General features: G+C 38.2%; 1 protein-coding gene across 1 annotated transcript; it reads left to right on the top strand.

Annotated features, from left to right (window-relative positions):
* Positions 1 to 5,503: 5,503 nt before the first annotated feature.
* On the top strand, positions 5,504 to 8,045 carry LOC110900954. The gene is made up of 10 exons (XM_022147808.1): positions 5,504 to 5,529; positions 5,629 to 5,756; positions 5,854 to 5,938; positions 6,008 to 6,140; positions 6,221 to 6,429; positions 6,526 to 6,646; positions 6,734 to 6,928; positions 7,019 to 7,087; positions 7,176 to 7,295; positions 8,034 to 8,045. The coding sequence occupies exons 1-10, from the start codon at positions 5,504 to 5,506 to the stop codon at positions 8,043 to 8,045; spliced, it is 1,098 nt and encodes a 365-aa protein (XP_022003500.1).
* The last annotated feature ends 16,623 nt before the right edge of the window (positions 8,046 to 24,668 follow it).

The following is a 24,668-nucleotide window of genomic DNA, read 5'->3' as shown; positions in this document are numbered from 1 at the left end:
ATTTACAAAAAGTGGATCAACTCACATTGCTGTTTTAGGTTATCCTTTAGGGTTTCCTGGTGAATATCTATAATTTACACAAATGCACGTGTGTTAGTATAATAACTCATTTTAACATTAGTAATACCCTCCCCGAGACGGCATTCCAACGACGACGTCGGGCAAAACCACGACAGCCGTTACGGAACCCTAGATCAATCGGGCAGCGTATCTAATACGTCTCCAGGAGTTATAATACTTACATCGTAGTAGAACCTCGTTACTTAGGGGGTATAATACCCGGCTATAATAACTTTCTACAGAAATTTGAGATTCGAGATTGAAATTGTGAACGTCGAAAACGAAACCCGATGGCCTTCTTATATAGTGCTGAAATCTGGTCTCCACGCGGCCCGCGTAAAGAACAGGCCAAGGTTACGCGGCCCGCGTCAACCTTGGTCAACCGAGTAGCTTAGCTGGGTCAGCTTATAGCCCCGCCACAATGATGACACGTGTCATCACCGGGCTGCGCCACCATTTGGGACACTCGCGGCCCGCGTCAACTAACGGGAACTCTTATGCGGCCCGCCTAAACTAAAGAAATCAAAGGAATCCGGTTTACACCTTCATACGACCCGCGTGAATGGTTGGGGTGGGTCTACGCGGCCCGCCTCAACTTGAAATAAACTTGTTTTAATTTTTATTTATAATGCTATATCACATTTCGGGCTTAGTTTTCACGTAAGGGTGCATATAAAAACATATTGAGACATTTTAAGATATATTAGGGCGTCGGAAAGTTATAAAGGTATCGGTTTACGTTAGAGCTGTTATAATATCGATTGTTGTAGTATTTGTTCTGTTTGAGTATATGTTGTGATTATTGGTTATGATTTCCGGTAACACATTATTTGCATGTTAATCTTTTAAAAATAATAAAATAAACTATTTCATTTAAATATAAGATTTACTTACCAACTTTTTAGTTGATCCAAAAACCTTTTTACATATTGTACAAGTAACAAGGTGTGATTGAGTTGAAGACGAAGACATGTAGGACATGCCTTAGTTTAATAAATTGAATTTTATTTTATGGTTTGACTTTGAAATTTGCATGAATTATTTGAGATTTCTATGATATACGTGACATTTTAATTTGCACCAGCGGCAGACTTATGGGGGCTCTAAGGGTAGCCCGTGTTACCCCTCAACTTCGACTCGTAAGGGTAATTTTTTTTTTGGTTTTTTACCGTTTTAAGTGTAGGATACCCCTAAGCAAATAAGAGGATATCCCTGAGAAAAAATAGGATACCTAAAGAAGAAGAAGAGGTTGGTTGATGTTGTTGCGGCTGTGTAAATGAGTTTTTAGGGTTGCAGAATTTATTTGCGAGGAAGATGATTAGTTGTGGGCTAGGGTTTAAAGTTCATGTTTGTTTTATTGTATCACCTTGAGGCTTCAGTGCTTGAGTAGGCCCACCCTCGAGCCCACACTACATGTGTTTATATACAGATTTTTTATTTTTTTGATTTTAGATAAGCCACTATATTATGTGTTTATATATAGATTTTTGATTTTTTGATTTTAGATAAGCCTATGTGTTATGTGTAGGGTAATTAAAGTCAATTATTATCTAATAACAAAATTTATCATGGGCCATTGATACAATACGGCCCAAGTGCCCAAGCCACACTCCATGTTTGGTTTTGGTACGATTAGATCCTTTACTCAAGTCGTATAGATTTAGTACCTCTTAAAATAGTTCAATTATTATTAAGCAAACTAGTTATAAAAACTATCGCCGCGTTACGGCGAACTTCTTTTGTTATTTAGTCTGTGTTTATATGTGTTTGAAATCACTACGAGCGCGTTACACGCGGAACCGCAGACAAGAATAAAAAAAAAAAGTAGAAAAAAACACTAAAAAATAACCGAAAGAAAATCAACTAAAAAGTTGTATGGTAATGATGTTGTTCGGTAGAAACCCGTAGTTAGAGATGAACAAATAGTAATGGGTACCGGTACCGAATTACCTGAACTGAAAGATCCTAAATACCAGTTCGGTACTGACGTTTGGCGTTCTTGGTGTCGGTTCGCTACCGGTTTTTACCTTCATATACCGATACTGTAATCGGGGTATCAGTTGGCACCGAGCTCATCCCTACCCCTGAAACTAAAAAAAAGTTGTACGATACCGTTGTTGTTCGTACGGTACCCGTGATCAGGGATGGGCAAATGGTACTGGGTAGTAATATCAAATTTCTCGAACTAAAAGACTATCAAACTCAATCCGGTACCAACTTTTGGCGTTTTATGTACCAAGCTGGTGCTGATGTTTACCTTCATGTACCGATAACGAACCCGTATTTTTTATACAAGTACTGATTGCCACCAAACTTAAAAAGTAAAGAAAATAATAATTATTATAATATTCAAATAATAAAACTATAAAAAAAATGTATATAATATTTTAGTATATTAGAATATACTTAAATTACTCTTCATTGCATTGGTTTTTTAATATATAGATAATGAGTATGAATCCGTTTTATACAATCTATTTTGACCCACCTTTTTTTAACCCAACCAGTTTGGGTCTCTTGTCAAAAAATATTTTTGAATTCGCCATTGATATCACGTGATGATCAACGCTCTAGTTTATGTGGTTGAAAAGGAAACATTTAATAAATTAAATATGACGACGTAACGGTTCGATTTCAAGCTATATACACTTAAAGATGACAAATCTATTAGGTAATTTTTACCTTTATTTATTATCGTGATTTTTTAATTATTGTATGCAATGACGGAGGTTGATCAAAAGTTTTTTTTTTTTTTTTTTTTTTTTGGGTGGGGGGGAGTCATGGGACCCAAAATAATTCCAATTGCTACGTTTGGGGTTATATGTCCGGGCGGCTATTAGATTCGGGCCGGGTCAAATAATAATAATTCGAAATATAACTAAATAACCTTCACAGGACCCATTTTTACACATATAAAAAACTAAACATTATTTAACAAACAAAAGACCAGCATATATATATATATATATAATGATGCGGGATAAATGGCAAGTACCCGAACGAAGAATCACAACTTTCGTGCCCTATTTTTTATGTTTAAACTTTAATCATCTTTAAGTTAAACATAAAAAAGACCCTCAACTTTGATTTATATATATAGTAGTAACAAACAAACAAACTTTACTTAAAGTTTATAAACAATTATAAAAATTCACTAGAATAGTAAAATAATATAAAAAAAAACTAAATTATATAAATAACATTACCAAAGGGGTGCGATAATTGGCTTTCTTAAAAGGTAAAGTTTTCTTGTTAACAAACAAAAATAACACAAAATTTCGAAGTTAGATGTATAAAGTCGTTGTACTTTTTAAAATATGATAAATTATCATAGAACTTAAAAGTGTACTTTTTAAAATATGATAAAGCTGTCATAAAACTTAAAAATATTTTTTAAGGAAATACATCAAATAAATATACACCGTAAATTAGTATCTAATCTAAATATAATAAAAAACTCTAACTAATGCCACATGATCTATATCTATATATATAATATATGAACAAAGTGTGGGACACGTGTCCTTTGATTGTGCAACCAAATTGTGTTTTTGGCGGGAAAAGTAAGAGACATCTTATGTTTACGCACGGGGTCTGGAATTGGTTATCCATACCCGGTTTTTTGACCCGGGTATATAAGGTACCTAAAAGACCTAAATCATTCACTCTCCTCATTTCATACTTACAAACCCTAAATCGTTTTATTTTCTTTCTAGCGCTGCTCTTCTCAGCCGAAGATTCATGTTCGGATTCAGCATCGGAACTTAAAGGAGCGTCTCCGAACTTAAACATACGCAATTAGCATTCATTTACTATCATTCTTTTTTAAAATTCTTCTTTTAGTTGAGGTTTATTAGGTTTTAACAATGTTATTTTTGATATCCAACGAATTTGTCTGTTTTTATGTTAATAACAATGTGAAAAGAGTAATTTATGCGGTTTATTTTCTGTGATTATTTCGTTAATCCTGTTTAATTTATATTTGTTTTCAATATTGTTCATCTGTGTAAGAAATTAGGGTTTAAGTTGTTTTTCCTTCATAGGTACTGATGTTTGTCAATGGATGCACATATCTTTGTAAATCAAAGATTCTACCGTCTTTACCTAGATTACTAACATTGTTTGTCTTTACATTTTATCCTCAGATTTTGCCTCATGTCACCGGATTCTGTTTACGCTGAAATGATGAAATGTCATATTGTACAGATGATGTTATGATGTTTTGAAAACTCTTTGTAGGTACAGTTTTGTTTTTAACTCTGATATCATAAAAAAAACTATTGAAATTTCTTTATGTGTACATTAAATTATTTGGGGGAGTTCAATATCCTAAAAAATGTATACATGGTTTATAGTATGAAGTTAATTTGATCATTGAAAAAATTTCCTATTGATTAAAATTTATTTTTTCTGGTTGATATGATCACTCATTTTGTTAATGTGCAAAATAGCATTCATATAGATTATGTTACATATAGATATGTTTGGTAGGTATAAATTCTTTTGTTTGAACTAATGAGATTGAATAGGAAATGAATACAAATATATTAGGAAATTAATACCGTAACCGAAAATACCTTCTCTCAAATTTATATTTTTGTAAATGATTTATAACTTCCAAAAATATGTTCAAGTTATTCCATAAGTTACTCATTTTGAATTCTATAAAGAAGACGTCAATGTTTAAGAGTTGTATTCACATTCAATTTGTTTTTCTTTCTTGTGCTTTGGTTTTCGACTTTTTAAGGTAAACCATTTTCCCTGTTTTCAATTATTTTCTTCATTATCATATAAAACAGAATGAGAGTCATGTACTGACATTTTATTTGTTTACCAGTCAAATGAAGAACAATCAGATTACTATGTTCAGGTCACTTAATGCTCATTCCACCAACTATACCATCAAAGCTAAGATCATATCCATGTGGGATAAAAAAATGAATGGTTATGAAAACCAGATCTATCGAGTTGACATGTTGTTGATGGATGAAGAGGTAACATATTTTAATGTTCTTATATCTTTATTAATATCCTATTTTTAACAATAGTTTTACATGTTCATGATCTAAAAGTCATTATATATATTTACTATTTCAAGGTTCGTTCATTCAATGTAGCTGTTTACATAAGCTTTTCAAACGGTTCCTTAAATTTTTGGTAGTTGATGACTGTTTATTGATTCACAAACCATCTCTAGCCAAAGATACAACCAAGATTAAGGTTACTGGAAAGATCAGAAGCTATCTTTGTATGCTTTCACGTCTTTTCTGAAAACTGATAACTGGTCTGGTCCTCTGTACTTTTTTAAATTCACTAATTTTAAATCTGTGTTGAGTAAAAAAGTTGAGGTGAATACACCAATAGGTAAGATTTCATCGGTTATTTGGTTGTCTCATATCCTATTGAAGATGCAAATAGGAAGGATGGATCTAAAACAAAGAGAATGGACATAACCCTAAAGGATCTTGAGTAATTATTTTATAAACAACACGATAATATATCTATTTTTATTTATATATATATTAATATATTCTTTTGATATTAAATTTAAAAATATTATTTATACAGAGATCAGAAGATTAGTGTAACGTTGTGGGAAAATTATGCAATTACTTTGTCAAACTACATGAATGATAAAAACCGCCCTGCTCATGTTGTTATACTTGTTCATTTTGGCACAGTGAATATTTATCAAGGTATTAATTATATTTTTGACAACTTATTTTAACAATGTCGACATAATTAATTTTTTTATGTATCATTTAATAAACATGTCCGTTATAATCAGGTAAGGTAAAGTTGGCCTTACTAACATGTTTGAAGCAAGTCGTGTCTTCATAAATTCTGATATTCATGAGATAAAAGAATTCAAAGACAGGTACATCTTTATTATTTTATTATTCGTTTTAAATTTAATTAATTTTTTTAATATATTTTACTGTTATAGGTATCTTGAGAAGGAGTTATCTAAATCATCTACCAGTAAACAGTCATGCTCTCAAGTGATATCGAATACAGAAGATGAGTTTCTAAATGTTGAAGATTTTTTGTTGACCGGTTTTATTGCTTCAATTGATGTGGTATACATTAAAAAAAAGGTTATTGTATCTTATTTATTTTATCATATTTATTCCTCACTATTACTCAATCTACTTATTAGGAGAAAAAGGTTATCATTGTTGGTACTGTTATAGCAATTTCAAATGATAAGCCTTGGTATTATTTATCATGCAATCATTGTAAGAAGCAAATTGAAGAGAAATGTGAGTTGGTTGAGAAAGATGATGGCAGCTTTGACGTATTGGATGACAAGTCTTTTGAGTGTATAAACCCGGATTGTGATGTTGTTGACATTGTTCCTGTTCATCGGTATCTATTCATTTTTTATAGTTACTTTTAAATGTCAAATATAATTTCATATACCTTTTTTTTCTTACCAGTTATTAACATTTTATCATATAATAGATACAAGATACCTCTAAGGGTTCAGGATTCCACCGGAACGGTTTCCTGTACGTTGTTTGATTATGAATCTACTAAGCTTTTGAAGAAAACCTCGAAAGAACTACTTGATATTTACTCAAAGGTACAATTAGTTTTCATTCTGAGAAATGTTATTAGTTTATTATTAAACAACAGATATATATGTTATTAATTTCAACCCATTATACAGGTTGACACTTCAAACGAAGGATCGTTTCAGTCACTTCCATCTGAGTTTGATGTGTTGTTGAACAAAACGTTTGCTTTTCAAATCAAAATTTCCAGTTTTAACATTTCCAACAAGATAGAAAACTATGGAATTTCAATGTTATCTTCCGATGAGGATCTACTTTCTGCTCCGGAGAAAAAATGGAAAATTAATGAGGTTATTATTTTCTTCCAAACATAGTAATACTTCAATTATTATATTTACGTTTCTGTATTCATATATTGAGACTGTTCTGAATTTTTGCAGTCTGATGTGTCTGAGTCAAATGTTCAATGTTTGTCCGATTCAGTTGGTAATGTGAAAAGTTTATCAAAGGTATTTTTTTTTGTTATGCTTTACATTTTTTTACTCTACAATGAAAATATAATCATCAAACTGATAGTTTTGCTTTAATAAGTTTCAGGAATCTCAATCTGTGATGGGTGACAGTGTTACGCCAGATCCTATTGATGTTAATGAACAAGATCCGTCAAAGTTCGAAAACATTAAACGTAACCTTGAAGATGTTGTAGGTCCCTCGGAGGTTGAGGATAAACCTATTCCTTGTTATGTTTAACACTCTAGCAAGTGCGGAATCCAAGCTAGAGTGCAAACCGATAGTTTAGATGAAAGCAAAGTAACAAGAGAAAGAGTAGACAAGCAATATATCAAAGTTTTCTCTTGTATTTCAGTGGACACGGTTACAGCCCTTGACCAAACTGAAATGCTCTCTTACAAGACCTTGGTTCACTCACAATGCTCTCACAATATCTCTGAATGACTTGCAATAACTTCTGTGAAGTGAAACCTACATGGGATATATATACCCATAACAGTTGACATGCACGAAGGATAAGGAGTTCTGGTCGAAGGATCATCTATCGACCAGAATGTCCATCGAAAGACTCCGAAGGATCCATACATACCTCGAAGGATGATATATCCTTCGAGGTCCATATGTGTCCATCGAAAGATGTCTTTCGAGGTCATCGAAGGATACAATACATCCTTCGATGACATCCTTCGAAGCATACATATTAAACACAAAGTGTTGACTGTTTGGCCAAGTCAAACCAGGAGGATGGTTGACTTGGTCAAACATACAGTCAAACACTTAAACAAATACAACAAAAGACGTAAACACAACAGACAAAAGACATCGTTTTATACAATACAAAATACAGACAAAGTACAGACACAAGTGCACCAACAAACTCCCCCTTGGCTGTAGCTTTGTCTCGGTCTTCGTGTCTTAAGTCTCTGACGTCCTTTCCACTGTTAGATGATGAGATGACCATGCACTTCCTGCGTTGACCAGCAGATTGAAGCAGTACAAGGCCATCTTCTGAAACTTCATAGCTTGATCTCGATCCCGAACCAAGTAGTTTATCTCATGATCCTTCAGAACAAAAATATCCGATCTGGACATGTTAGTAATCCACATCGGATCTATTATTCTAAAGTTCTCCTGATTATCTCTGAATAGGATCACAGCTTCACCAGTATCTGCATCGTAGACCCAGCAACGGAAGTTTCCAAGAAAGTCGGTCTTCATCTTTAGCAACGGTATCTTCTTCATCACTTTGGGAGGATCATATACCAAACGATAACGAGCAGTGTTCGTTTCTGGATCAAGTGTAAATCTGATCTGCTCGTATCTGGGAAACTGTGGCTTGTACAGAGGATCCTTCCAACCCCTTCTCCTTTCCAACCTGATTTTCTTAGCAAAGAGATCCACCATCTTTTCTTCTTCTCGATTGATAACATCTAGTTGAGCTAACACTGCAACATCATAGTACGGAAGTGAGAGAATACTGAGGAGAGTTCTGAAATACTGAAGACCAGTTTCTCTTTTCACGACCATGCAGTGAAGTTCCTTGACGAACATCCAACTAATAATGCGACCCCGAGCCCGATTCTTCTCCAGCCTCATATAGTTAACCTGGTCCAACGGAGCGAGCGGAGGAGGATTCCTAGCAAGGAAATCCGCTCGCCATTCATTCACTATTTTCTCACGGTTTTCTTGAGCTGTTGGTGAATCAGAAGAAAGATTGGCGAACTCTGCAGTCTTTTCAGCCACAAAATCATCATCAAGGGCATTCACCTCCGCATTGTCCTTTCCAACATATACAGGACGATCAGGATCAGAACTGATGAAGATTTCTTCAATTGTAGAGAAATCAGTTTGATCCTGTTCCAACGGAGTAGCATCAATCATACTCACAGCAACTTCATCCAAATCAGTCAAGATCAGTATTTGTTCATCAGACATTTCAGAAATAAACTCTCCCTCTTCTAGCAATTCACCCGTGACAGGATGATACTTCTGAGAACCTGAGGATTCAGGGAGATCTGCAAATGTTTCTGGTTCCAGGCTAATATGTTCAGGCCCTTTAGACGTTTCCAGTGTTTCTGTCTGTTCTGATGGGCCAGTGGTAGCTGTTGGAGGAGCAGAAGGAGTGTCTTGAGGTGTACCAGATCCACCTGCAGCACCGGATGCAGTTGCACCGGAACCTGAGGCAGTTGTTTGATCTGGATTAGCTGCATCATCATCTTTATCATCCTCACGCCTTGAGGGAACTATCCCTAAGGTACTGCACCTCTCACTCCATAATGTACCAACCTTGGAATGAATCTTGTTGAAGTTTGCATACATGGGTTTGAAGGCTTCCATTAGTCTATCATCGCGACTACTGACCTTCTCCCTTAACGCTTTTGCCTGAGTCTCCAAGTTAGTACTATGCCTTTTCATAATTTCGACCTCCCTATCTCTTGCCTTGTTTGCCTCTTTTAACCTTTCAATTTCCTCGGCCTGTTCCTTGATCTTGATATTCTGAGCTTCAACAATTGAACACAGCTGGTTGTGTGCCATTACATCTTGTTTTCGCTGGACACGATATTCTTCAATTGTTCGTGTGTGTCGACCAACTATAGAACCCAATTCACTGACTTGTTCAATCAGGAATTGTATCTTGTCAGCTTCAGAAAATCCAGATAAGGTTTCTGCCAGAGTTGGTCGCGAAGGCTCAGGTCTTGAAGAACCAGACTGACCAGCCTGACCCGAAGCACCTGTAGGACCAGTAATAGTGAGAGGGGGTCGAGCATGTGTACCTGAGGCGGGAGTTTCAGGTGGCTGTTGATCAACAGTCACCTGGTGTGTCCCAGAAGACCTCTGAGGAGAAGACATAAGCTCCAGCGTCTCTGAAGCAGTAAATTGATCACCAGAGGGAGGAAACTGCTGCTCAGGAGCAGATGAAGGCTGAACAGAAACTGGAATAGAGGAATCACCAGCAGCTTTCTTTGATGAACGAACATCCTGCCTTTTTGCCTTCCTCTTCTTAAGAAAACCCGAAGAAGTAAGCGTATAATCTTCATCCTGGTCAGATTCTCCAGTACTACCCGTCTTCTTTATACGCACAAACCGGGGGTTCCCGCGTTTATCAAAGACTTTTCTCATCCCTGGAGGAGGAGGATTATCATCCTCAGAAGATGAATCATCGCCATCAGAACCTCCTTCCTCTTCAGAAGACGAGCTGCTTTCATCAACTCGCTTCCTCGGCTGATCTACTTTACCTTTACCCTTGTCAGTCGCAACAGTACCAGACTGACCAGCATCACCACCATCTCCACCTGTACTACCACCTGTTTCAACAACCACAGCACCACCATCACCACCAGTACCAACACGAGCATCAGGATCTACAGACATTTCCTGAGCCTCCTTAGCAGCAACATTTACATCAACCTCAACACGTGCTGTAGCACTAGAACTGCCAGCAGACTTCCTTGTTGCTTTGATTCCATGTTTAGCCCCGAGCTGCGTATCAGCCAAAGCGATTAACTTTGGCTCTTCATTATCAGAATCGCTCGCGTCTCGACGCCATTTGTTGTGCTGCGGTGCCTCGTAGTTAGGAATATCAAGATGACCAATAAGTTTCCTAATTGGATCCGATTCCTTATAGGCGGCCATGGACTTGAATATCAGCAGAGTACGCTCATTCATTGGATTAACAGGTAGAACATCTGCTTCAGCCTTTGGAAGATCAGGAATCTGATCGTCTATCATCATCTGCAGAAATCTGGGATATAGCCAGAATTTGGTGGATGTTCGCTGTGTTGCTGATGGAAGGGGCCTTCGAGCATTTTCCTTTAGATTGTCGAAGATATAGCGAGATATGTTGAACGACTTGTTCAGAATCAGAGCCGTAAACAATCCAGTTAAATCGATTGGTGACAGATCATACCCAGAACGCTTGTTGCTCAGGCAATGAATAAGGATATGCAACAAGAGCTTGTATCGAAGCGGCATATACTTCTTGTTGATCTGATTGGCAAGAACGTCGTCACTGTACCGCAGTCTCATCAGTAACCCCCGTTGACATTGTAAATCTATAGAAGTAGGATCTTCCGGTTGATCTCCAAGCCGTAGACGTTCTCTGATAGTGTTTTCTGTAATAACCACGGGTTTTTCAGCAACTGTTGCCCTGATCACTTCCTTATTCTCTACCGTTTCAATCACAGCTGAACTCCAAAACGCCTTGATGTGCGACTGATAGGCAATGTGCTGTGTCGTGATAGCATAATTGATACGCGCCCTATGAAGATACTCCATGATTCCAGTAAACTCCGGACTGATACTGCCTTCCGGTTGTAAATATGCAGCCATGTTATGTCTAGATTCAGACATAGCTTCAAGCTCCGATTTCACCTTCTTTGTTGGCTTTGCCCGTTCCTTTTTCGCTACTTTTGGTGCCATTTCTGTTCATCAAACATAGACACGTAATAAGAAAAAGTCAAAACAGTCAACAAGGAATTCCACACTTAGAAAATTTTCAATTTCTTGGAAAAATTCTAAGTGTTGAACTCTTCGAAGGATCCAAATTATCCATCGAAGGATTTAATCATGGCACGAAGGATGGCAATCTGTTCGAAGGATGTTAGTCAGCTCGAAAGATGTCACTTTTCTTGAAGGATGACAACCTTATCGAAGGATCATCTTTCGGAAGATCAAGAATTTTGAAAGATATCTTGATCATTCGAAGGATTGATCAATCGAAGGATGATCCTTCGAGATAGCTAACATCTTTCGAGACTCAACTCGAAGGATGTTGTACAGCACATCTATCGAGGTGATGAGTCATCATCTTTCGTTTTGATTACCGGCAACTGTTCAACGGCGAGTTTTCCGATGGGGTGGTTAAGTTATTTCCGGTGATAGTTTTGAGTGGTTTTTCAAGTATGTTTTGAACAATAAAGACGACAACAACAACATTAAAAACCATTTAAACCTCAACATTTTAGATCAAACTGAACATTAATCCAACCCGGATAACAACCACACCCCAAAACCAACCATGCTCTGTTTATCCAATCCAAAACCCTAGACACCATGATTTAATCATTTCCGAACAAACTGATCATCATCAACAACCTAACACTGCTTTCAATCATTAACACATTGTTTATATACTAACTTTATCCATGATTTACATACAATGAAATTGTGAACAAGGAAGATTAATAAACATGATCAATGATGATTTTATAAAGTTGTTGTTTGAGTTAATGTTTGATAGGAAAAACATAGTCATCCTACCGTTGTTTGCTAAAGAAATCCTGATATCAACAAGTTTTAGAAAAATTTGGCAGAGGTTCGAGAGGATGAGAGGGTTTTGAGAGATGATTTTTGAAACTGTTGTGACAAATGAAGAAGAAGACCCTTTATATACCCTGACCTCGAAAGTCCAACCGTCTCGAAAGACCCAAAACCATTCGAAAGATGTAAAGGTGTCTCGAAGGATGACCTTGGGTTCGAAAGATCCCTATTTGGCTCGAAGGATCCAGATATTTGAAAGATCTGGATCGAAGGATACCAGATATTTTTGGAATCCTTCGAAAGGTATCTTTCGATCTAAACCATCTTTCAAAGGATCTGGTTAACTCGAAAGATCAATTGGTCAAATCCTTCGTTGACCAAAACATCTTTCGACTGAGACAGTTGACTTTCATTGACTTTCTTTGACCATCTGATCTTTCGAGGGCCATTGCTTCCTCGAAGGATCAGATTTCCACCAACACTTTGGATCTTTGGGATTTTTCAATTCAAACCCTTCAAATTTTGGAGGTTTTTCAGAAATGACCATTTTGAAAAGTTGTCCGTTATGAAGTTCTGCAAAGGTTAGTTTTATGAAGTATATCGGCTTGTCAGGTATCGGATCGAGCACCAACATCAGTTAATCAAAAATAATATTAAATTGAAAATCTTTTTGGATTTTGAGGTTTGATAAAATGAAAGGCAACAATTTTAATATCCTTTGAATGTTATCAAACGACATCACCGCTAATGTCGTGCTGATATGCACCAAACGACAAAACTGTTTAAAATAAAGCAGTAAATAAATATGTACAACACAACAATATTTTTGCGAGTTTCTGGCGAAGAGAATCATATCAGCTTGCGGTCTTTTGTCAAAACACATTTCCTTTTAAAATTCTTTTACAGAAGTTGATAAGTATTCTACCACAATTACCGATATTGTTATCCACTTAAACTCAACAATCAAGTGTAATCATAATACAATGAGATACGTTTAAGGTATGATTTATACTTACCGACCGGTGTTCATCCACTCACGACACATTCCCGTATCAAGGTATGCACGAGAGTTCATCTTACTGGGGAGTATACCATTTATCATCCGTTTTTAACGTATATATATACAATGTGAACAAGTCACTTATTTGAGTTGAAAACAAGCCCTATGTGATAGAATCACTTATTGATGAGGAACTTGATTTTCGATGCATGAGGGCACATGAGCAAGTCCGTGAACAGGTCAGTACTTCCGTACAGCAGAGAGACGAACTTGACTCCCGGATAAATGTGATACTTTATCACTTATTTTGTATGGACACGTGATTGTTTATCACTTATTGAGGTCGAATGCAGTATGAATTATGTACACGTATGTATGGTATCATGGAAGAACTTAGACTTTGTCTTTTATAGAAACAACCATGATACCCAGATGATAAACATCATAAACCCCGAATATCTCAGAACCTCGGCAATCTATCAAACGAAATTTCGGTACCAAGACCATATGCCAATGAGCGGTTCCCACGCGGTTTTCAGTTCGTTATGTTTATATCTCCTGCATACTTTAAAATGATCGTGAGTCTACCGGTACATCATTAGTAGAGCTACTTATCATTTTCTGATAAATGTGATACTTTATCACTTATTTTGTATGGACATGTGATTGTTTATCACTTATTGAGGTCGAATGCAGTATGAATTATGTACACGTATGTATGGTATCATGGAAGAACTTAGACTTTGTCTTTTATAGAAACAACCATGATACCCAGATGATAAACAACATAAACCCCGAATATCTCAGAACCTCGGCAATCTATCAAACGAAATTTCGGTACCAAGACCATATGCCAATGAGCGGTTCCCACGCGGTTTTCAGTTCGTTATGTTTATATCTCTTGCATACTTTAAAATGATCGTGAGTCTACCGGTACATCATTAGTAGAGCTACTTATCATTTTCTTTTCCTTTTGATTTCTAGAAGCATGTTTCAACCGACCTCTGATGTAATATCACTTTCTCTTATATTACCAAGAAACTCATTTTTGATTTTCTATTGTTTTTGTGTTTTTCTAAATTTTCTCCCCCTTAAACGCAGAAAGTAAATAAATTAAAGACATGTTTTTGTATTTTTGTGGTTTTTCAATGTTTTTGTACTTTTCTTGAAACTTTCTCCCCCTAAAATTCAAAAATAAAGTAAAGTAAAAATATTTTTGGATTTTTGGTTTTTAGAAAAATATTTACAAAAACGATTTCCTGATGTCGATTACTCTTGCTTCACCTTAATGCCGTTTACCAAAAGTAAATAATCAAATCTTGATTTATCAAATGCTTTGGTAAAAAGGTCGGCACGTTGGTGGTCGGTATGAATATGAACCACATCGATAAGTCTCTTTTCAAAGCAATCACGTATGAAGTGATATTTAATATCGATGTGCTTCGTTTTCGAGTGCTGTACAGGATTTCTAGTGATCTGTAAGGCAGCCTCATTATCAACATAAATAGGAGTAGTTAGGAATTCAAAACCGTAGTCCCGCATCTGTTGTTGGATCCATAGAACCTGGGAGCAGCAACTAGACGCAGCAATGTATTCTGCTTCACATGTAGACGTAGCCACACATGTCTACTTCTTGCATTGCCAAGTGACTAGGCGATTGCCTAAGAACTGACATCCTGCTGTAGTTGATTTTCCATCTTTCTTGCAGCCGCCGAAATCAGAATCACTGTAAGCTTTGAGATCGAAGTTATCATCCTTAGGGTACCATAACCCGGTGTCAGGGTAACTCTTCAGATAACGAAAAATCCTTTTGACAGCAGCATAGTGAGAGACCTTCGGATTCGCTTGGTACCTAGCGAGAAGACAAGTTGGATACATAATGTCGGGTCTTGATGCGGTGAGATACATTAAGGATCCAATCATAGCACGATAAAGTGAAGAATCCACAGCATCCCCTTCTTCATCTGGAGTAATCCCGTGATTCTGCGGAAGAGGAGTAGAAATTGGCTTCGAATCGGACATCTGGAATCGGCTCAAGATGTCTCCGACGTACTTGGTTTGATGGATAAAAATTCCAGATTCGGACTGATTAACTTGCAAACCCAAGAAGAACGTCATTTCACCCATCGCACTCATCTCGAATCGATCTTGCATCACCTTTTCAAATTCCTTGCATAACTTATCATCGGTAGAACCAAAGATAATATCATCGACATACACTTGTACCAACAGAAGATCTTCACCTTTTTCTTTGATGAAGAGGGTACAGTCGATCAAACCCCGTCTAAACCCATTGCTCAGTAGGTAGGTAGACAGTGTCTCATACCAGGCCCGAGGTGCTTGATGAAGACCATATAATGCCTTGTTAAGTAGCAAAACCCTGTCAGGATGTAATGGATCTTCAAACCCCGGTGGTTGCTCGACATATACTTCCTCTTCGACTACTCCGTGTAGAAAAGCACTTTTAACATCCATCTGGTACACCTTGAATTTCTTGAAGGATGCGTAGGCTAGAAAGATTCTAATAGCCTCCAGACGAGCCACAGGTGCATACACTTCATTGTAGTCAATACCTTCAATCTGACTGAAGCCTTGAACCACTAACCTTGCTTTGTTTCGGACAACAATCCCACGGTCGTCCTTTTTGCACTTAAACACCCAGCGAGTTCCGATCTTTTTGTAGTTGTCGGGCCTATCAACCAATTTCCATACACCCAACTTCTCAAACTGCTGAAGTTCTTCTTGCATGGCTTCCACCCAGGAATCATCTTTCAATGCCTCCTTCCAAGATCTAGGCTCTTCTTGGCTAACATAGCAGGCGAAAGACCAATCATTTTGTTGTCCAGATTCTCGTATCTCAGCATACAAGCCAGCATTTTCGTTATTTCTGATTTGATTCCTTGTCCTTACACCACTGAGAACATCACCTATAATATTCTGCTGAGGATGAATGTTATGAATTCGGGTTTCAGAAACTGGAGGAACTTCAACATTTGACCTCAAGTTATTGATATTTAAACTCCCGATATCATTCTGAAGCTGGTGAGTCGTAGAAGATGATGCATTTTCTTCTTGGATAATTGGCGCAGACACTGGATCCGTTGCTTCTGAAGTACCTTGAACCGGACGCAGTGCTTCACCATCATTTGCATCAACATACTCCTCATCTTCCGATGACAAATTGTAATCGACAGCATCATTAAACACCTCATTTGAAACGAGATTGTTGACAGAAGAAGATGCTTGTGAGTCAACAATGATTGGACGAGCTAACTGAGAGCCAGTCGCATTCTCGCTTTCAGACAACATTTGAGCAATTGCATTGTCATCATCAAATGTCGGCAGATTAAATGAGTCGAAAAGACCATCATAATCGAACATCCATGGATCTCCAGAAGGCTTCGGAGGATTAGAATATCTTTGAACTCTTACTTCACCCCATTCTTCAATCCTTTTGGTAGTCAGGTTCCATACTCGTAGATTAGGAGTAGCATACCCAAGGAAGTAACCTTCGATAGCTTTGGCACCAAACTTCCCGTCAGGCTCAATCATGGTACATGGTGCACCAAAAGGTTCTAGATATTCCAAGTCAGGAGTCTTCTTGTGTAGGAGTTCGAAGCACATTTTTCCATGTCTTTTCACTGTGAGAACCCTGTTTAACGTGTAGCAAGCCGAGGCAACAGCTTCAGTCCAGAATCGAACTGGAAGCTGAGACTCAACCAACATGGTTCTTGCAGTCTCAATTAAGGTTTTGTTCTTTCTTTCAGCAACTCCATTTTGTTGTGGCGTATACCGAGAGCTATATTCATGAAGGATTCCTTTTGCAGCGCAAAATTCATCCATAACCCTGTTTTTGAACTCGGTACCGTTGTCGCTTCGAATTCGCCTCACCTTTAGATTATACAGATTTTCCAACAAGGTGATCAAATTCTTCAGAATTTCTGGAGTCTCGCTCTTGTGGACCATGAAGTCAACCCATGAAAATCTTGAATAGTCATCAGTAACTACCAAGCAGAAAACTTCTCCGTGCACACTCTTGTGTTTGACTGGGCCGAAAAGGTCCATATGCATACGTTCAAGTGGCATGTTGACAGTGTTAACCTTTTTCAATGGATGTGATTTCTTGGTCTGCTTCCCTTTCTGACACGGCACACAGACATCTTGAAGTTGAAAGTTCTTCACATTGACACCTCTCACCAAGTTGTTTTTGACAAGGTGATTCATTTTTCTGAGGTGAATATGACCCATCCGTCTGTGCCAAGAGATCGTCTCCTTTTCAGTGGCTTTTGAAATAAATCAAGTAACTTGTTTTGACTGAGTTATTGCTTGGCTCATATCAAGGACATACAAATCATTAACTCTTGGAGCTGATAAGAGAATCCATTCTGGGGGGATCTTGAATCCTGGCTTCAGCACATAACAACCGGCATCATCAAAATGCACGGTGAACTTCTTGTCGCAGATTTGAGAAACACTCAGGAGATTGTGATCCAACTGTTGCACATAATTGATTTTGTCGAAACTCACAATTCCATTTGAGATCATTCCCTCGCCGGTGATATACCCTCCTTTGTCTCCGGCAAACGCAACATATCCTCCTCTTATACTACGCACATCGAAAAGAAGACGATAGTCGCCCGTCATGTGCCTGGAAGCCCCACTATCAACAATCCAAAGACTATTAATAGTTCCTCCTGGAGCCGCCTGCACATGCAACTAAAATATCAGTTTGAGAGGGGGACCCAAGCCTTTGTGGACTTGGGTCGTCCTTGATCATCAAGGAAAGTGATTTCAATCACTTGATGATTAGGAAATAGAACCTCTGGTGCTCCCCCTGATTGAACTACCTGTTTTTGTTTCCAAGCTTGTTGTCCTTTACTAGTATTTGAATTAATTGTTTTTGTATTTACTGGTTTTACAGTTGTGGATTTAGCTTGTCCAGGTTTTTCTTCTTTGACCTCTGATTTTAAGGCCTTCTCAATTACCTTTAGGTTCTTTTGTTTTAACTTCTTTTCCCTTTCTTTCAAGACACGTGGGTCTTGTTTCGGGGAAACCGGTTGTTTTTGGTAATTGGTTTCTTGGGGAGCACTCGTTTTTCCTTTCAACTTTTGCAGGTATGGGCAGTATCTTACAATGTGCCCAACTGTGCCACATTCAAAACACATTCTCCGCTCTACAAACCTCGGAGAAACATGTTGATGACCAGACGAAGAACCAGACACTGAACTTTGTGATCTAGATGTGCTTGGACCTAAGTCACATCCATTGGTGTGTTGGGTATAATTGTTCTGATCATTTCGTTTTAAAATTCTAACTTGTTTTACAAAATCAATGTTAGATTTATTTTGAAATGTTTCAAGTTTGTCCGTACCCTTGGATCCAACAAAGTTCACTTTCTGTTCTCTTTTCTTAGCTGGAGCTCTTTTGTTTTGCACCCTTTGAACCTTAGGTTGCTCAACCTTAGATTGTTGAATTTTAGGTTGTGCAGCCTTAGGTTGAGGAGCCTTAGACTGCTCAACTTTGGGTTATTGAACCTTTGGTTGTTCAGTCTTAGGCTGCTGAAATTTTGGTGCTTGAGCATTCTTGTTTTGAGCCTTCTTTCCTTGTACCTGGCCCTTACCCTTTCCTGAATTGACTTGTTGTTTTCGCTCGATTGGTAGTTTTTGGTTTCCGTATTGTTTTCTAATTTGTTCACACGGAATTGGATCACATTGAGTGACTGTTACTTTTCCACCTTTGTTCCCCAAAAACTTATCAGTACATCCTTCAAAAATTTGCTCAATTAAATCTTGATTTACATTTTTAATTGGAAAATCTTTGTCAGAGTAGATTTTGCTATCTCCTTTGAGCGTATACAACAAGTTATTCCTTTCAGAGCTAACTACAAGGGATTTCATTGCTTTTGACATTCCAGTCTTACTCGGTTTCACTGGTGGATCACACAGAATGTGATTCTCGATAGGAATATCTGTTGTAACCGAGTCAGACTGTTGTTTCACAATTTCTTCAGATTCATCGTCCGAAGAATCAGCATCCTCAATAATGGGAGGACTCTGTTCCTTAACACACGATGTATCTGTCACATTCTCAGATTCTGATTGACCCGAGGATGATGTACCAGTTGTGAACCCGAGGCCTGCTGCAAAGTCATCTAGACCGAGTGGCACAGTAGGTTCAAAACGGGGCATATCCTCGTCATTAGGCAACTTGGAGTAATTGTGATTCATCGGGGGAGGGCATGATTTGTAACCAATACATTTTGCATCCCCCTTTTTCCTTTGAACATCAATAATGTGATCCAAAACATAGCGGGAATTGGAATAGCTTTCCAATTTCTGCTTGATTGTTTCACATTCGCATCGAGCTGTAGCTAACTCTACCATTTGTTTTTCAATTGTGTCAATTAAATTATTGTTTGCATGTTGTTTTCTCAAAACAGCCTTTTGTAGTTCAGAAACATCATGTTTTAATGACGCAATTGTTGCTTTAAACTCCTTTTCATTTCTGGTTAAAAATAAGTTAGCTTCAGTTGCTTTAGAAAGATCAACAATCAATTCTTGATTGTGTTTGTGTGTGATTTCGAACAGACTTTCCTTTTCTGCATATTCTAAACATTTAGCACATTCAACAGACGCAGAAATAGAGTCAGAGTTAGAATCACATACCTGAGAGGTTTGACATTCTACATGAGCCATAAAGGCTGTATGAAAAGAAAAAGATCCGTCTTCAGAGAAAAATTGAGAAAGCTTCTCGGAAGTTCCAGCAGATTTCTGGCAAAGAATAGATCTCCTCTTGCATAATGCTTCAGCGTCACCCAAGAGCTCATCAACCTCCAAATCTAAAGCATCACTTGATAAATCACCAGCATCAAGTGATTCCCCATCCATGCTTCCACTGTAACCCGAGCTATCTTCATCTTCTGAAGATTCACCAGCAGACACGGGTTCTACAACTTTCTCAACCACTTTAGCATAACATGCTGTTCCACCATTTCCTCCTTCACCAAGCTGAAGATTCCAGTTGCAAATCTCATCAGCTTGAACAACTAATCCTCTGTGGGGATTAGAGTTTGTGGATCCAGATGTATTTCCTCACACGGGAACTATTTGTCTGTCAGAATTGTTCTGTTGCTGCTGAGGCTGTCTCTGATTCCTGAAAGGATTCTGATTGCCTTGCTTAGGTGGCTTCTGACATTCCCGCTTGAAGTGACCCTTTTCACCACAGTTGAAGCAGGTGACAGCATTCTTATCAAAACCATACTTGGTGTTGTTGTTGCTTTCCAAGTTGGTTCTCCCCTTTCTCTCCATAAATTCCTTTGCTCTTCGAATAGCACTAGCAAGAGCCCATTTTATATCCATCATCTCAAACTCTTCTTTATCAACTTGCTGGTAATCTTCGTTGGTTAGATTGATATTTCCAATCTGACCTGCAACCAACCCACAGTAAGCACTAACCAAGGTGTTCAACATCTCCATATGCTCCTTGGCTATCTCGACACTGACTTTTGAAAAGTTTGAAGTGTCCAATCTGACAGTGTTCGGATTGGAAGTAGCTTGAAAGCTTGAAGAACTTCCATAAAATCCTTGCTGTTGTGGTTGTTGCTGTTGAGCTCTGTTTGGATCCAAGAAAGGCGGTGGTGTGAATTGTTGAGCTGTCTGTTGTTGTTGTTGTTGAGAAGAAGAATCTGGTCTTGAATACATCATCGTGTATGCTGAAGGATCAAACTGATTCGTTGTGGAAGGTCCGGTGTTTGAGATGAAAGCTGTTTGAAGCTTAGCATGCTGAGAGGCTGGCTTTTCTCCACTAATGCCACCTGCAATCCCAAAATACATCTCTGGATTCTGAGGAGTTATTGTTCTTTTTGCCTTTAGCTTTTCTTCTACATCTTTGTTCTCCAATTTCTGAATTAGCTCATAGACGGTGATTGTGTCCAGAACACCGTTTTCTTTGAGAATCTCAAGATAACCGCTCCATTTTGCTGGTAAGCCATCAGCAAATCTCTTCACCATTTCTTGTGGAGTGGCAGTGACTCTGAAGGCAAACATTTCACTCAACAGATGATGGAATCTTGTAGATAATTCTGCCAAGCCCTCGTTCTCCATACACGTGAAACCTTCAAATTCTTTCTTCAGCAGCTCTTGCTTGATCTTCCTTGATTGAGCGTTTCCTTCACACCGTAATGTGAGCATATCCCACAAGCTTTTAGTATTTGTACAGTAAACGAACCGGTGGTATATGTCTCTGTGAAGAGCTTGCGTGAGAATCATGAATGCTTTCTTTTCCAACTCAAATTTCTTCTTATCATCATCAAACATTGTGCTGTAAGTTTCTGGATTCGATCCTGCAACTTCCAACTCGTTTTCAAATGGAGTAAAGAAACACATCCATAGATCTTGACCTTGCCCCTGAACATAAGTTCTCAGCCTTTCTTTCCACCATCCCCAATCATTGATGTGATTTAGTTTTGGCGGTTTTGTGCTTGTACCAGTTTCACTATCATTCTGCATCATTGCTTGAATGCTGCTGCTTTGATTTGTGACCAATTCCCATTGATTTGCAGTTATCATTGCAGCTTGAGGTGGGGCAATAGCCTGCATCCATGCAGTTTTGTTGAACTCTGGCGCAAATTGTGTAGCTGATGATTGCGTAGATGATGACTGTGGAGTCAAAGTTGTTGTAGTCCACGCAGATGGATCCCATTGACCGTTTGTTCCCATTTTATATTTAATATATTAGGTGAAAATTGATTTTAAAAAAAAATTAATTTTCACAAACTATGTTAAAACTTTGAAGGATAACAAACTGCCGAAGGATCAAGGATCGAAAGACCTGAAATATCACAAATTGTTAAGCTTAAACAAATAAGACTCGAAAGATACTCGAAAGATGACACTTGTTCGAAGGATCAACAGTGTTCGAAGGATCACTGTTGAGTTTCGAACAATAACTTCGAAAGATTCTCCTACACGAAGGATCCTTATCTTTCGAAGGGAAACAGTAACTCGAACGATTTATCTTTCGAAAAGATTCCTTGGCTCGAAAGACAACTCACTGACTTCGAAAGATGTTCGAAGGATGGGTATCTGTCGAACCTCCTTGATCGAAAGATGATCTTTCGAGTTCGAAAGGTATCTTTCGACGAGTCTGACACACTGACAAAAGGTTGACAGATTTGTGAAAAGGTGATGTGGTTGGTGAACCAACTTTCGGCAGAAGGGATGTTCTGCACCAACTTTTCACCAACTTCAGATTTGACTTTGAAAAATTGCCCAAAAAAGAAAGCTTCTTATCCACAGCCAAGCACCGGAGTTTAGCCGGAAGTTTGGCCGGAATTTAGCAAACCTTTTTCAACCAAGATTTTAAGTTACCCAAACCTTCCCGTAACACACCCGGTTAGTTTAGAACACGTTTTTATGGTTAGAAAGTCAAGAAACACACTAAAAACGGGTGCTAAACCAAGTGAGTTTTTGTCCAAAACACTTCCAAAGTCTTGCACAAACCCGGTTTTAACAAGGAAAAGAGCCACGGCTCTGATACCACTTGTAGGTCCCTCGGAGGTTGAGGATAAACCTATTCCTTGTTATGTTTAACACTCTAGCAAGTGCGGAATCCAAGCTAGAGTGCAAACCGATAGTTTAGATGAAAGCAAAGTAACAAGAGAAAGAGTAGACAAGCAATATATCAAAGTTTTCTCTTGTATTTCAGTGGACACGATTACAGCCCTTGACCAAACTGAAATGCTCTCTTACAAGACCTTGGTTCACTCACAATGCTCTCACAATATCTCTGAATGACTTGCAATAACTTCTGTGAAGTGAAACCTACATGGGATATATATACCCATAACAGTTGACATGCACGAAGGATAAGGAGTTCTGGTCGAAGGATCATCTATCGACCAGAATGTCCATCGAAAGACTCCGAAGGATCCATACATACCTCGAAGGATGATATATCCTTCGAGGTCCATATGTGTCCATCGAAAGATGTCTTTCGAGGTCATCGAAGGATACAATACATCCTTCGATGACATCCTTCGAAGCATACATATTAAACACAAAGTGTTGACTGTTTGGCCAAGTCAAACCAGGAGGATGGTTGACTTGGTCAAACATACAGTCAGACACTTAAACAAATACAACAAAAGAGGTAAACACAACAGACAAAAGACATCGTTTTATACATTACAAAATACAGACAAAGTACAGACACAAGTGCACCAACAGATGTGTTGGTGCAGTTGTCTGTCGACTACATCTTCGTTCGAGTCTTACGGCAGAGCTGATTGTATAGGAATAGGAAAGTGAGAAAGTTTGTATAGAATTAAAGTAATTGGACCGCTCATTAGTCCATTTAGGTTTAGGACCGCTTTTAGTGCATGATGATGGACCGCTTATGTGGTCATCATAAGTGGACCGCTTATATGGTAGTCATGTGGATCGCTCATATGGACATGTCCATATGAGCGGCCCATAACTTCTATATATAGTAGGTCCTAATGAGCGATCCATAGAGTTTAAGAGTACGTATGTGTGTGTGAAAAGATGAAGCTCTGTCCGTTTGTCTCCACATTCTTGTAACTTGTTAGCGGATCAATAAAGGAGACAGTTAAATAGTGAAATCAAGCTTTACAAAGACTAATTCAATGAATTCCGCCTCTGAACTAGTCTAAGTGCTCTTCTGATCGACTCATCGGGTCAACAAACGATCCTACATGTGGTATCAGAGCTCAGGAGGAAGAGTTCTTGTCGTTTAGCTCGATTTTCGCTTGAAATTCTCACTTCTACACTTTCTTTTCTGGTTCGATAAGATTTCACGGTTGAAATTGGTTCAAAATCTCAGGGACTGTGCGCAATAGTACCGTGACAAACCCTGGAAAGTTTCAAATCAAAACTCGAAGTTTAAGTGGGTTAAAATTGGAATTGATTGTGGATCGTTCGTTCGAATGACCTTGGACCGCTAATTCGGACAGTTCTGAACCGCTCATTCATACATTGTTGAACCGCTTATCCGGACGGATCTAGAACCGCTTATTCGGTCGAAGTGTTCTTGGACCGCCCATTCAGACATCTTTGGATCGCTAATCTGTACATCAGGAACCGTTTATCCGATTGGTTGACTTGGACCGCTCCAAAAGGATATTAGTTAAACCGCTCGAACGAACAATCACTTCTGGACCGCTTATTTGAACAGTTGGAATCGCTCGAACGAACAAGCTCAGACCGCTTGAACGAACAACTTGGACCGTTAATTCAAACAGTCTGGATCGCTCATACAAACGGTTGAATTCGCTTATTTGGACACAACCGGGCCGCTTATTT

Source organism: Helianthus annuus, chromosome 13 (genome assembly GCF_002127325.2).
Source record: "Helianthus annuus cultivar XRQ/B chromosome 13, HanXRQr2.0-SUNRISE, whole genome shotgun sequence".
Taxonomy (NCBI): Eukaryota; Viridiplantae; Streptophyta; class Magnoliopsida; order Asterales; family Asteraceae; genus Helianthus; species Helianthus annuus.
Note: the sequence above shows the minus strand (reverse complement) of the source record. Positions and strands in the feature narration are given on the sequence as shown.

What these genes read in the sequence shown, in the direction of transcription:
- LOC110900954 (XM_022147808.1), top strand. Translation starts at nt 5,504, where the DNA reads ATGGACATAACCCTAAAGGATCTTGA. An exon ending in ATAAAAGAATTCAAAGACAG is followed by an intron (nt 5,939 to 6,007) that starts GTACATCTTTAT and finishes TTACTGTTATAG; the next exon opens with GTATCTTGAGAAGGAGTTAT. An exon ending in GACATTGTTCCTGTTCATCG is followed by an intron (nt 6,430 to 6,525) that starts GTATCTATTCAT and finishes ATCATATAATAG; the next exon opens with ATACAAGATACCTCTAAGGG.